The sequence below is a fragment of the Protopterus annectens genome, chromosome 7.part0 (assembly GCF_019279795.1).
Source record: "Protopterus annectens isolate FY-2018-M chromosome 7.part0, PAN1.0, whole genome shotgun sequence".
NCBI lineage: Eukaryota > Metazoa > Chordata > Ceratodontiformes > Protopteridae > Protopterus > Protopterus annectens.
In genome coordinates, this window is record NC_056739.1 from 545,253,020 (window position 1) to 545,268,279 (window position 15,260).

The 15,260-nt window shown below is 38.3% G+C and overlaps 1 protein-coding gene across 1 annotated transcript in view; it reads left to right on the forward strand.

Annotated features, from left to right (window-relative positions):
* PLXNA2 (plexin A2) overlaps nucleotides 1–15,260 on the forward strand; it is a 1,613,917-nt gene that overhangs the window by 1,592,552 nt on the left and 6,105 nt on the right. Inside the window, exon 31 of the mRNA XM_044077136.1 lies at nucleotides 4,941–5,091. Coding sequence (XP_043933071.1) covers nucleotides 4,941–5,091 — 151 coding nt within the window. The remainder of the gene's footprint in view (nucleotides 1–4,940; nucleotides 5,092–15,260) is intronic.

The window sequence follows — 15,260 nt, forward strand, 5'->3', positions numbered from 1 at the left end:
GCCAGAAAATTGTAAGAAAGAGAAGGATATATAAAAAAAAAACTACCTGTTGCTTCCTGTATGCATCAGTTGCCTTTTTTATTGGTCAGCTGAACAGCTGCCTGACTACCTCCTTTCCTCTCCTCAATGTCCCATGGTAGTATTTAGCTTTACTCACCAGGAAAATTGTTTGCCCTTCCCATAAGCCATGATCACCTGAAGAATTGCCTGCCCCCATATCCCATCAGCTGACTTTTATTTTGATCACCTGGAAGACTGCCTTGCCCCACCCATATCCTATCTGCTGACTTTTACTTTGGTTAGCTGGAAGACTGCCTTGCACCTCCCATATCCTATCCGCTGACTTTTACTTTGATCACCTGCAGACTGCCTTGCCCCTCCCACATTGTGTCAGCTGATTTTTACTTTGATCACTTGGAAGACTGCCATGCCCTTCCCATATCCTATCAGCTGACTTTTACTTTGATCACCTGGAAGACTGCCTTGCCCCTGCCATATCATATCGGCTGACATTTATTTTGATCATCTGGAAGACTGCCTTGCCCCTGCTATAGACCGTCAGTTGCCTGTTGCTGGCACTGCCTTGTTGGTATTATCCCACACATCTGCCGTTCTCAAACTACAGCTCAGGCTTTAAGAGTCTTATGCTACCAGCTGTCACATTTGGTTGCCATAGTCATGTTTTTGGTAACCATGTAGTGTGAATATGTAAGCAGAATGATACAGATGTCTAAGTCCTCCAACCACTGCATTCACATAGACAGAAATGGGTGTTTGGGTCTTATTGTGCCGTTTTTAATCCAGAAGGTATGTAAGGGCTGGCTAGAACAAGATATGATAATGCTCATAGTCTATCATCTGCTCATACTGAATAAAGAACTACACAGTCCTCTGGGTTGTCCTGAAATAGGTAGTTGTAGTGGGTTCCTAGTGAAAAGTGGCCACACTGTAAATCAGTATATTTATTGAAATATCTAATCAAATTAGATTCATATTTACGTGGCACAGTGGATGCAAGTTATTGTAATAGGTTTTTATGGTAGAAAGGCTATAACTGGGTTACTACTGGCATTATGTCATGTTATACTAGTATCAAACATTGCAAAGGTACGTAAGCTTTGGATTACTTCTTAGGCCCTAACCTGACAACATGTAGTATTATTGAACTAGATGGATTTTGTTTAAACTGTAATTACTTTTTATTGATCAGAAAATGAGAAGGGTACAATGATGGGGGCTTGCTGTGCTCTATCCTATGCAAATTTAACAATGGGCCTGTTAGAATTTGAATATGAATATACATATGTGTGTACACACATATATCTATATATAAATATATATATATATATATATATATATATATATATATATATATATATATAGATATATTGTGGTGGTGGTGCTGCGGTAGCATTGTCGCCTCACAGTAACACGTTGTCCTGTTCGATTCTCAGCTAGAGCGTCGTCTGTGTGGAGACATGCGTGAATGGGCGTACCTTCATTGAAGGTTGTGCGTCCGAGCTGGCAACTCGGCACATAAAAATCTACTGCCAATTATTAGCAGACCAGAGTTCCGCTGTGGCGACCCCTAACCGGGAAAAGCCGAAAGACACAGCAACAACAACAAATTGGATATATATATATATATATATATATATATATATATATATATATCTGCGTATATATATATATATATATATATATATCTGCGTATATATATATATATATATATATATATATATATATGTATATATATATATATATATATATATATATATATATATATATATATATACATCTAGATATATATATATATATATATATATATATATATGGATCTACTTTGGAAGCTCAAACTTCAAACTTCATATGGTCAAGACCATAACATCAAAGTTTTGAAAGTTTGAAACTTCAATAAAAAAATAAAAACAATTTTTTATTTTTATGTTTATGCCCCCCTGTACCACCCACAACTCCTGCTAATTAAATATCCCATCTCCAAGATCGCACTATATTGAATTGAATGGTATATTTCCCATTCCATGCTGTACAGCAGTCTCTATTTAAACCATATAAAGTTCAAAGTTTTGAAACTTCGAGCTTCCAAAGTAGGCCCATAGATAGATAGATAAAATAAACACACATGTTTAAGTAAAGGGGTTTATACAGTAATGCTTTATTCATGATTTACTTTTAATATTTAGGAGAAATCAAACGGAATGTGTAGATAACCAATTTGATTTTGATTTCCCCCTCCACTGTATGCAAGGAGACAATACATTTTTTGGACGTTTGTCTAGTGGGAAAAACGGATGACAAAGTTATTTCTAAAACATATAAAATGGAAATTAATTCTAGTTTGTTATTTGGTCCTGTTTACCACCCATCTTTGTTAATGGCTTCTCTCCCATATTGCGAGCTATTAAGACTAAGATATCCTTGTAGTGAATGACCTTTTTTTTTTACCAGCTACAAAAGATACTATGTGTAAGTAAATTAAAAAGGGTTATAAAATTGATGAAGTTGACAAAGCTTATTAGAAGATGTTCTTATTAGGGACAATTTTATTTGGGCAATGCTAGTTAAATTAATTGTGGAAGTGACAAATTAAGGAATAAATAAACACTATATTTTTCGATGGAATATAAGATATATTCAGAACTACTCATGTGTAAAATGGCTTTGGTATATGTTATTTAGAGATGGTAAGGTAAAAGAGACCTTCCCAAAATACATTGGGGTCTATATTAAAACATCAACTTTTTAAAACGTCGAATGTTCTAATATCGACCCCTATTCAGAGAATGCTGACAACATCGAACATGCAGAACAGCAAATTTTTTTCCAAGGGAAAAAATTTGCTGTTCTGACACACATACACAACACAAACATACCAAACAAACAGCAATCCACACACATACACCTAAAATCCTACATCTAACCCTATACTAAACTGTACACACACCACTAGCTATCCATTTACCTTAACCCAAACCCTAACCCTAAGGTCCGTCACTATCGCACACTCACCTCAGCCGTACTCTAATCCTAACTCACCTACCCCACCCTAACTCTCATGTCCACACAATCGCACACTTACCTGACCCACGCCCTAACCCTAACTCACCTACCCCGTGCCCTAAGCCTCACATCCACACGATCGCACACTTACCTGATCCCAACCCATAACTTTCCACCACAGTGCTGAACATAGTGAAGCCACAGGAACGGCCAGCCAAATTCCTTATCTAGGAAGAAATTCGGTGTTCCGCAGCTTCGCTATTTTCAGCGTTCGCTGAATAGGGGTCGATATTAGAACATTCGAAGTTGTGAAACTTCAATGTTCTAATATAGACCCAATACATTGTCCCTTCATATTTAAAAGGAGCTCAGTATAGAGATATTATCATTAGCAGTTATTTTGTACTTCCATATTAACATGTAAGTAATTCCAGTGTAGATAGTCAATAGAAAAAAAAATTATCATCCATCTACTTCATTTAGTTGCGTGATCTACTTATAACACAGTTATTTTATTGTAAGAGGAAGAGCAATAGAACTGTGTGAATGAGTGCCTCGTAGCACTACCAGTGTGGTGTGAGTGTGTGTGTGTGTGTGTGTGTGTGTGTGTGTGTGTGTGTGTGTGTGTGTGTGTGTATATATCTGCATAGATTTACTGTCACAGTCTTGAAGCTCACAATCTTGAAACTCATAATCCTGAGCCAATACTATCAAAAGACCAAAATGCTGAAGACCATAATATCAAACTCTTGGATTTACCCTCCTGCCAAATACATGTTAGCACTCATTCATTGATCCACACCCCTTCACAACCCATGTTAGCATTCATTCATTGAGCCACACCCCTTCATAACCCATGTTAGTATTCATTCATTTCTCCACACCCCTTTACAACCCATGTTAGCACTCATTGATTGATACGCACAGAAATCCCATGTAACAATAGCCACAGAACAGCTCCAAAAAATGATAAATGAAATAAAATAAAAATGTATTCCATATAGACAACACAATTTAAAAACACATTTCAATAAGCTCTATCTTTCTGCTATTGCAAAACTTCTTCAGGTCTGTTCCGTGGCTGTTGTTAAGTATGATTTCTGTGTGGTTTAGTTTGTTTCGTTTTGTGAACTCATTCATTGATCAACACCCCTTCACAACTTCTGTTAGCACACATTCCTGGGTTTTCAGTGGTAGGGGGATTTGCTATTCGAGATCTTTAGACATTATGGTCTTCAGCAATTTGGCCTTTTGATGTTACAGTTTCAAGTTTGTGGGTTTCAAGCTTGTGATAGTAAATGATATATAACATTTTACAGCCATGGACTTGCCTGTATAGGTGAAAATAAGTGATGTGGTTTTCTATGAGGTTTAAGAAGCATTGCAGTAATATTAGAAATAAGAATTTTAACAGCCCCTTGGTGGAACATCTTGCAGTGTGTCAAAAATGTTATCTATAATCATATTAAAAGTAGAATATTACTGCTTGTAAAAATACAAAAATGATACAAAAAGATGCCAAGGGGTGATTAAATATCAAGAAACCAGATCTGTGTTACACTGTGACACAACACAATATTCCATAAAGGTTTAAATGAAATGGTGAATTGAGAGCTGCAGTTTAATTGCCAGCAACATTTTATAGTATCATTGGTTTAGCTGTCTGTCCTATAATTGTGTTCTTGTTTTTATCTGATTTTATTATTTCTGCCTTGAAGGCCAGTCTTATGCTTGCACACTAGTGAAAAAGTTAATAAAACTTATCTTTTGTATGGCAGATTCTTGTTATTAAAGGTTATTACTTGTGAGATAAGAGTGAGCATTTTCATTTTTCTGGATTTTACAAGGAAAAGTGGTGCTTGTACATATCATCTCAGGTAGCAGGCTAACATCTGATATGCTTGTTTTTCTCCCCATAGATATTATGCAGATATTGCAAGACTGCCTGCAATAAGTGACCAGGACATGAATGCCTACCTCGCAGAGCAATCTCGGCTACATGTGACTGAATTCAACATGTTGAGTGCACTCAATGAAATCTACTCTTATGTTTGCAAATATAGTGAAGAAGTGAGTATGCCTTAACAGTATTGCAAAATCATTTGCTGTGTTTTTTTTTCAGATAATTGAAAATTGTATTTACTTAGTGCAGGTAGGCATGTGGCAGAGTCTTGTAAGTGAACAAAAATGTCTGGAATCTGTCTAGCACTACAGAAAAGTGTTCCTCTAATTTGTTTATCACCTTCCATTAAACTGAAACTTTCAACCACAAAAACAAATGTAATTTTACTCTTACAAGTTTTGATTTGAAACATGAAGATATATATATCTGTAATGGAAAGAGTCTGCATAGTTATTCATGGAATACTTCAATGAAACGTTTATTGAAAACAATTCATTGGAGACCAACAGAATGAACTGGAAAACTCATAAGTGTTTTATAATGCTATAGCTTAGCTCCAAGCTTTTGTGGTCTTTATATTAACTTACTTGAGGGGTGCCACAATGGCCTGTTGTTTAAAAACAAAAAATAAAGCATCCGATGTTGTCCAATTTCTTCTGATGCAGCATGTGTTGTATCCAGTTTGATCAAACCTCGGCACTTTATACCAGCTGGATCTGAGACCTCTGACTCCTCCCTTACCCACAGTTTCCCCCTTGAATTACCTCAGGTATCATTTGCTGCCTGTCTAACCAGACGTGTATACCAAAAGCTCCATCCTGATTTCATGGTAAGTGAAGATTTGTGAACCTTTCCTTTCTCCCTTTAGCTTAAAAATAACTTAGAACTTCCTAGTTATTTCTTACTGTTTATAGTGGGTTTATATATATATATATATATATATATATATATATATATATATATATATATATATATATATATACACATATACATATATATATATATATATATATATATATATATATATATATATATATATATATATGTATCTTAGTGTTATTATTCTCTTATAGTTATAGATATAGGGCCAGATTCAATAAAGCCTACACTAAGTGTACACTGTTCTGAGTGAGCAGACAGCACAGGCATAACACACACCTTCTTCCTCCTAATTTTAGTTTTCTTACTGATATTCTTACAGCTTTAAATATTGACAGGGATTCATAAAGGTTACCACAAAGTGTAGACTACATGTACACTTAGTGTAATCTTTGTGAGTGACAAGAAAGCACAAACAATGTGATAAGAATTTTACTGAATACATATTGTGTACACTTAGTGTAGGCTTTATTTTATCTGGCCCATAACCTTTTTGCTAGTGTTATAAATATTTCTTTCTGATGTCAGAAAAGTCTACAGGTTTTAAAAAGTGGGCATAAGATCCTGCCTCAGACCGACACTCTCTTTGAGTGTACTGCTTAGGGCCTTCGTACTTGCAGGACACCTGCAGTATTTGTGCTGCAATCAGCAGAATGGCTGTCCAGGAAAGGAAAGAAAAACCTACTCTAAAAGGACATCTTCCCCCCCTTCAACAGGGTCCAAAATGTCTTCAGATCCAAAGGCACCCTCCATCTCTCCTTCTGTTGACAAGAAGAGAGAAGAAGAGAGGGAGATCTAAGGAAAAGAGGGACAGACAGACAGAGACAAGTTGAAGGAAAAGCATAAGGAGAAACAGTTTGAAAAAAGACAAGAAGAACAAATAGACAATAAAAGGACTCCATATCCGAGTGTTGTTTCAGGTCTAGGACCTAAGTTTACGAGGCATTCGGATCCCATTGTATCCATGATCCCAGTCTTCACTCACTGATTCTGTAGAAGCTTCCATCGAGACCCACATCAGTAGCTTCTTCTTCAAGGTCTGGTTCATCCACTAGAAGTCTAGCCTTACTGGATGTCGGCCATATGATGAGGACATTTCTGAGGACATAGATTCAGCTGGGAGTCCTCCTGCCTGCATCCATTAGGAGAGGACAAAGATCAGACCTTTCAACACTGATCATACTTGTTCTGATCCTGTCTCCCTTTTGGGAGCTGATGCATATGAGATCCAACCCCCCTGCTGTATCTGCATCAGATCCGATAGCCCTGGAGGCTTCAGCTTCAGCTTCTTCCCTTACTTTCTCATTGCTGATGCATTCAGGTTGGATAGAGATCCAGAGCCAGAGCACTGGAGTCGGGGCCTTGACAGTGAGTTGACTCCAAGGTTTTTGGACCTATCCCTACGACTCAGAGCTTTGGCTCAGGATAACTCATTTCTGGGGTCCTCCTCGGAGCTCTCCACCACTGTAGTCAAGACGACTACTGGTTCCACTGTTATGGATGGTTAGCTCCTTTGGCTGAGTCAGCTTTTATGGCTGTGAAGAGGGCTTTGGCTGAACCAAGAAAACTGGTATGTTCACCGAGTTCTGATCCATCCTGACTCCTGCTGAAGCCTGTACCTTTGTCCTCTCATTCTGGTCAACAGGGACAGGGGGATCCAATTAACTTTGAGACTGCTAATCATTTGAACTCCATGTCTGACTCCATGATGTCTCCTTCAGATGCCTTGAGGCACATTCCCAGAAGAGGACTTGCAAGCGGAAACATATTGACTTTCCTGAGTCTGTCACTGAAGACACTGACTTAGATGATGGAGAAGGTTCCCCAAGGTCTCCCCAAAGATGTCTCCTTTGGAGACATTCTGGAATTGATGAAATAGAGGGGGGAATGGTCCACTGAAGCTGCTTCTTCTGATGACTCACTGTTTCTTGAAGCTTTTGAGTCTGGCCCTTCAGCATCCTGGGTGGTCACACTTCCTTAATTCATCTTGTCACCCAGAAGGCTTTGAATGAACTTAATGTGGCAGAGCCTATCCTGAAAAAGCTGGGCAAGAATCTAGTTGCCCCCCCAAAAAAAACTTTGGTCTAGGGGTCCCCCAGTAGATGCCAAGGTGGCAGCAACAGCCATGAAAAAGGAACTGTCCAAAGAAAGTTCCTCTCTCCATTACCCTGAACAGGGAGTCAGGGTCATTGGATAGACTGAGGAAATGGGCATAAGTGTCAATGATATTTGCACTTAGAGTGCTGAACTATCTAGCACATCTGGCATGATTGCAAAGGAACTTGATAAAGGAGCTTTCAAAGTCCCCTTCATGTAATTTACTTACGGAGATTCATAAAACAGTGGACACCCAAATGTCTACCCTGTAATTTTCCTCAAATGTGGTCATGAGACTGTTAGCTAATGCAGCAGATGATACGTCAAGGGCAGCTGGCAAAGGTGTTACCATGTGACATCATGCCTAGATGTGGCTATGAGATTTTGCTGAAAGCTTTAAGATGTCATACATAGGTTCATAGATGTGTTCTCGGCTACTGGCCCTGGAGCCTATATAAGCCTAGCCACCTATGATGGTTCCACCTTCTTTGGGCCAAAAATTAAAGAAATACTTAGCAGGAGGGAAGAGGATGGTAAGACCTTGTCTGCCATACGAAATCTGTTTTTCTGCTCCTCGGATATCCTTTTCCAGGAATCAAAGAAAAGGTAGGAAAATGTGGTTCGAAAAGTTCCAAGAGGAGGAGGCAACCCCACTGAACATTGCCCATGAGGCAGAGGCAGTCTGCAAAATCAAGGTTTCCATGAGCCATTCACTGAGAAACCTTATCAGTGTCCCAGAACGTTTCCAAGACTGCTGCACTCTGGATGCAGAAGGGAGAGGCCACACTTTTCCTTGAATCCTCTACATTGGCAAACAATAACTTCTGACTCTTGGGTGCTAAATATCATTACCAGATGTTATACAATACACTTTGGGGAATCCCCAAAGACAAAATAAAAGACTTCTGATACTATAACCAATCAGTTGGAGTTTGCAGCAACAGCGGTTTCAAAGTTGCTAGACAAAAAAAAGTCTTTCGATATTTGGAGTCTGTTGCATTTTTTTTTTTTTTTGAGTTCCAAAAAAGACAGGGGACATCAAACCAATACTGGATCTCAGCAATCTAAATCAGTATGTTAAAAAGGCAAAATTCTGGATGGTGATGGTACAGTCCATTCTACCTATTTTAAGGAAGGATGTGCTGTATCAATCTCCAAGACACCTACTATCATATCAAGATACAAAGGCAAATCAGGAGATGCTCCCATTTCCAGCTGGAAGACAGCCGATATTAGTTCAGAACACTGCCTTTCAGAGTCAACACAGCTCTTGGGTGTTCTCCAATGTATGTAAGTAGTAGCTTATCTCCAGCTACAAGGGACCTGGGTCTTCCCATATTTAGACAACTCGCTTTTAACTGCTACCTCCAAGGATCTGCTATTACAATGCCAGTCATTCCTTTTCTCCCTGACAATTCACTTGGGAATATCAGTAAACTTCAACAAAAGCAAACAGTTTCCCTTTCAGACTATAGAATTCATAGGCTGCCAAATAAACACAGTCCATCAGATAGCAAAACTTCCCCTGGCAAGGGTCAAGTCTTTAAGGTTTGTAGCCCTCCGAGTGTTATAGCACCCTCAACCTCAAGCAAGACTCATTCTACGACTCTTTGGACTGATAGCCTCCTCTATAACTCTGGTCCCTTTGGCTAGATATCACATGAGAGTTCTACAGTGGACACTAGCAGTACACTGATCATAAAAACAACTTCATCTGATGTAGGTCTGCAGGGATCATATGCATTAGTGGATTACATCTCTGACAGTTGTTCAGAGCAGAGATTCTTCTGTCCCCCTATTTCCAAAGCCACAGTCACCACGGGCACCTCCCTTCTGGGGGGGGGGTCATTATGAAGGGAAAACTGTTCAAGGGATGTGGTCATCAACAGTGGCCAAACTTTGCAACAGTATGTCGGAGTTAAGGGCAGTTCTAATGTTGCAGGGTTTAAAGGACCTCCTATTCAAGGATGTGATCACCTACCCTCTACTCCCCCAAACTGTATCAGATCCATGGTAGCACTACAGTGGGGAAACTGAAAAGCCTACTCTAGTGTAATGTACTGAACACTGGCTTTACCTTATTGTCACTGTAGATAGAAGAGACACCTTGACACCATCTGCAGAAATGGCAAAAAAGGGGTTGTGTACGGATTTCTTCCATAGTGCAAGTCATGGGGATCTAACAAAATGCAGTAAAACAGGATCCCATAAAAGTTGCTTGGCACTTTTTATATATATTCCAGAACTCAACCCATGGTACCCTCATTTTACAGAAATTTCCTAGTGTTGCAAAGCTGTGCATCCTAAAAGTGTAGGGATGGCATATTCAAGATCAAGCTTTTCATCAGTGTAAAGGCCAGATATAGAAAATAATATGCAAAGTCAACTGGAGAGTTTCATTGCATACATGGCAGATGTATTCACTTCTGAACTGCTTTCCATGAACTGCATATGCAAGCATGTGTTTAGGGTACTGGAAAATGATAGGGGAGGGCATAAGGTATTTAATACATTCATTTTACAAATTAACTCCACAGGAAATTACATTAAACTTCCATGTAGTTTTCTGCTGGAAGTGGAGACTACAGATCATGATCAGTGAGTTACAAGTTACGTCTGCCAATCTGTGTTAATGTTGGCATCCACCCCATTTAAGTAGATAACATTTATTTGGTAACTGCAAAATCCAGGCCAGAAGCAAAGGAGGTAACGCGCTGATCCCTGTTCTAATGTTAATGTACTTAATGGGCATAGTATTAAAACTGGTGATGGATATGTAGCAACAAATAATCTGTTATTCCTAATTTCTATAGAAAGTTTTTTTTATTTCTTTTTTCTGCTTTTGCCTACCAGTATACAGTAGTATTTTAACTTTATTCCTGCTCATAGTCCATACCTGCATGCTCCCACAGTAACTGTCACTGGCTGTGGCTACTTAGGGACTTTATCTCACACTTGACAGAGGCGCAGACACTAGTAAAGTGGGGGTTCTACAGTGTCCCACGTCAGAGACAAATCATGGCTCAACCCTCACCAGTTGGTGTCATGGTCCAAATGAGTGCATAGGCTGAAATACTCTTCAAGCAGGCAGGACATGGAGAGGATGTGTGTGACTAAAACAAGATGGTAGCTAAGCCCCCGTCCCCTAGTGCACAGCCATATAATTATGTGAGAGTTGGCATGCAGTAGGCCTTGGAACAGATGTCCATACCTTTACATGTGATGAAATCTGTGGCTTCACCCCCCCTCCTGCAAAGGACAGGCTGTCTTCCCTGAGGGCTGATTCACAAAGCATATACCTCTAGGCAAGTGCTCTACCCCTCCCCCTGAAAAAATGCTAACAGGCCAAACCTTATCACCCTAGCTCCAGCTCCAGCAGGTGCCTGAGCCGGTACCCAAACTCAGGTTGTCTGCATCATAATCATGTTATTATCTCTGCTGTACACCTTTGACGCTGGCACATGGTTATATAGAAAGTGTTGCCCCGCCATAAAATGAACTTCAGGCACAGATTTTGCACACTAGCAAATACTAAAAGTATACTGTTGACCATCAGATTGACATCCTATATTCAGGTTACAACTAACTAAATTAATTTGAACCAAATAAAGGCGAAATGTAACACATGCTTGTTCATGCAATAGTCTCCCTGTGATCTGATTAATAAAATTTTCAGTGATTGGATGAATAACAAAATATAACATATGGAACAACTTAAACCATATATATCACTGATTAAATAAAGAAGATGGTCTTCAACTTATTCAGGGTCTGCGGTAACACAGTATTACCATATTGTTACAGTCACATGCTTTTACGTGGCTTTATTATAAAAATCAACAGGCAAGTACTGTTTGTTCATGTGAGTGCATGCAGTAGGTGTATGTGTGTGTGTGTGTGTGTGTAAGTGTGTAGATAGCTATATATATATATATATATATATATATATATATATATATATATATATATATATATATATATATATATATACACACAAACACACACACACACACATATATATATATATATATATATATATATATATAAACACACACACGTGTATAAATATATATATATATATATATGCAACTTATTGATACAAAATCAAACAACTGATCTAAAAAATCCCATCTACCATAAATTTGACTGTCACTGCATCGCACACAACACACAACATTATCAACACTCGCAAACTTCCGTCCCATTGCCATCCTCTCTCCCATTTCTAAGATCCTAGAGAAATGCATTCACCTTCAACTCCTCCCCCATCTCTTGGACAACAACCTATTAACCCCTACCCAACATGGATTCAGACCCCATCATAGCACTATGACTGCTCTCCTTTCCTTCCTTGAAACTGTGAATAAAGCTAGAGATCTTGGCTTCACTGTATCTACCATCCTTCTCGATCTCTCTAAGGCATTCGACACTATGTCTCATAACCTTCTTCTTACTAAACTAGCTAACCTATACCTCTCACCCTCTTCCCTCAAATGGTTTACCAGCTATCTCTCCAATAGGCAACAAGCAGTCAAATGGAATAAGGCCACCTCCTCCTTCCTCAACACCCCCACAGGTGTCCCTCAAGGTTCCATACTAGGACCCCTTCTCTTCAATATTTTCATTAATGACTTTTATCACTCCATCCCTCTTACTAGCGTTATCCAATATGCAGATGATTCCACAATCATATGTGCTGCCCCATCCATCCCAACTCTTTTAAAACTAACTCAAGATGCCTTCTCTACCACAGAGCAATGGATGAAAGACAACCATCTTGCACTCAATGCTAGTAAAACTAAACTTATGATTTTTACCTCCTCCAAAACCAAGAACTTCGATCAAAATTTATTCTCCATCACCAGCCAAAATTCAACACCTCTTGAACTGGTATCCGAAGCCAAACTACTAGGAGTTCAAATCGACAACAGGCTTAAATTCAACTCCCATCTACTACTAAACATAAAAAAACCCCACCAAAAAATCGGTATGCTCTACCGACAAAATCGGTTTCTCACCTCAACTACCAAATTTACTCTCTCTACTACATTTCTCTTACCCTCCCTTCTCTATGGAGCCCCCCTTCTAACAAATCTACAATCATCTCTCAAAACCAAACTGTCTTCTTGCTACAATAAAATTGCCAGATTCGCCACTAGCAACAAATCATCAACACATCATTGTGAATCTCTCCACAAACTAAACTGGCTAGAACTACCAAACTACCTATCCTACATTCAGCTCACCTATGCCCATAAACTCATCTTCCAGCCTTCCCTCTGTCCCTCCCTCGCCACTACCTTTAAAATGCACCACACACAAAGACTTCTCAGATCTAATAATCAAACCATATAGAAGTTTACCGACCACTCCACCCCCCAGGACAATACCTCCTGTCACACTCTTTAATTCGCTTATGGAACTCCCTTCCCCCCTCCATTCATACCACTACTAGCCTCCAATCCTTTAAAAAATCACTCCACTCTCATCTAACTTCCACATGGGAATGCTCCTGCTCCCATCCCTCATAACCAACACTCTACTTCATTCACCCTCTCCCTTCCTTTCTCAAATTCCAGATAACAAATTATTGCCTGCCTCTAGTACCTAGTAACTCCTGACCCTACTCCATCTAACTACCTATCCTCATTCCAACTGGAAAAAAAAAATATTTTTGATATCATTTCCTTTGATTGAAATACTTTTGATCAGTCTGTTTACCTCTGTAATGAACCTGCAGTCTGTGTGTGTATATTAAGCTTAGTTTGTTTACCTCTGTAATCTTCATGCAATCTATGTGTGTATATTAATCTTTGTGTAACATGTATTTAGGAGCTTTTAAGAGTATATTAAGCATAGTTTGTTTACCTCTGTAATCTACATGCAATCTATGTGTGTATATTAATCTTTGTGTAATATGTATTTAGGAGCTTTTAAGAGTATATTAAGCATAGTTTGTTTACCTCTGTAATCTACATGCAATCTATGTGTGTATATTAATCTTTGTGTAATATGTATTTAGGAACTTTTCTCCCCAGGACTCCATTGAAAATGGGTTCATTAGGCCCAATGGACTATCCTGGTTAAATAACTGCAAATAAATAAATAAATAAATATAGCTGTAACTAGTATGAAAGCATACCATTGAACACATGCACACCTAATTCACCTACCTGATAGTAGTAAACCTTTACAGTAAAACCGGAATGTCTACATACCAACATTCCAAGACGTCAAACAGTAATCCCTTCCTAAAAATGGCTAAAAATTAAACTTTAGCATTTTTACAGTAGGACAAGCCCACCTGCATCCATCAATTTGGGAGGGCCAGCCCCCACCCACTCCCAAACCTCATACATATCAACTCGGTGGTCATTCCAACTTGAAGAAGGAAGAAATCTTCCAAAACATAAAATATCTGTTCACTTTACTCTAAGCAACAAATAGATAACATATGTGGCTCGATTAACATGTTCCAAATAAAACACTGCTTGTGTGCTGGTATATGGCAGCACATTGTATAAGCTGTTATTGATAAAAACACTTTCAGTAATAGCATTTACTGATAAGGATCAGACTCTGTGAACTGGCAGCATTCTGACTGGTATCAACAAAATGATGGTTCAGTACCTTTCAGGGATAGCATAAATATATATATATATATATATATATATATATATATATATATATACAGTGAGGGAGGTGTATATCTGTGTTCATATGTATGTGGATGTATATATAAGATCCAATTCATTAAGTCGAACTAAAAACCTTTGAACAGCAAAACACCAAAATAAAAAAAAATCATCAAACCAATAGTTGTTAGAAATACAAAAAGATATATCTTTGTTTGTGGGAGACAAAGCGCCCTGTACCCATACTACTTATGTATATATACTAATAACGAGACTGCACAACACAGTACGTCACTATGAACATAAATTGTTTCATAATCCAGTCCTTTGGCTCCAGTACCACATATTAGGTGCATCTATATTGGATCACGTATTTTTTTCAGATCTCATCATGTTATTTGTGATGAGTCATCTCTGTTACATTTAGCATATGTTCTAGTATTTTCTTATTAATTGGAGATTGACTAGAAAGACAAAGTTGGAGGGAAGGATGCTTTAAATGTTAGTCATCTGTGTTCGTCATTACTATTATTTGATAATATTGTATTGTGGTGGTTCTAGAACAGAGTGTCCTTTACCTGTATTATACAAAGAAACAATCTTAAGGGAAAACATGTATGACAGTACATGGAAGATCTACAAAGTGAGAAATTAAAAATGTTGAGTGTGCCAAAAATTTGCAGGAAATTTAAAAATAATTTATTCATTAAGAATAATTGGTCTAT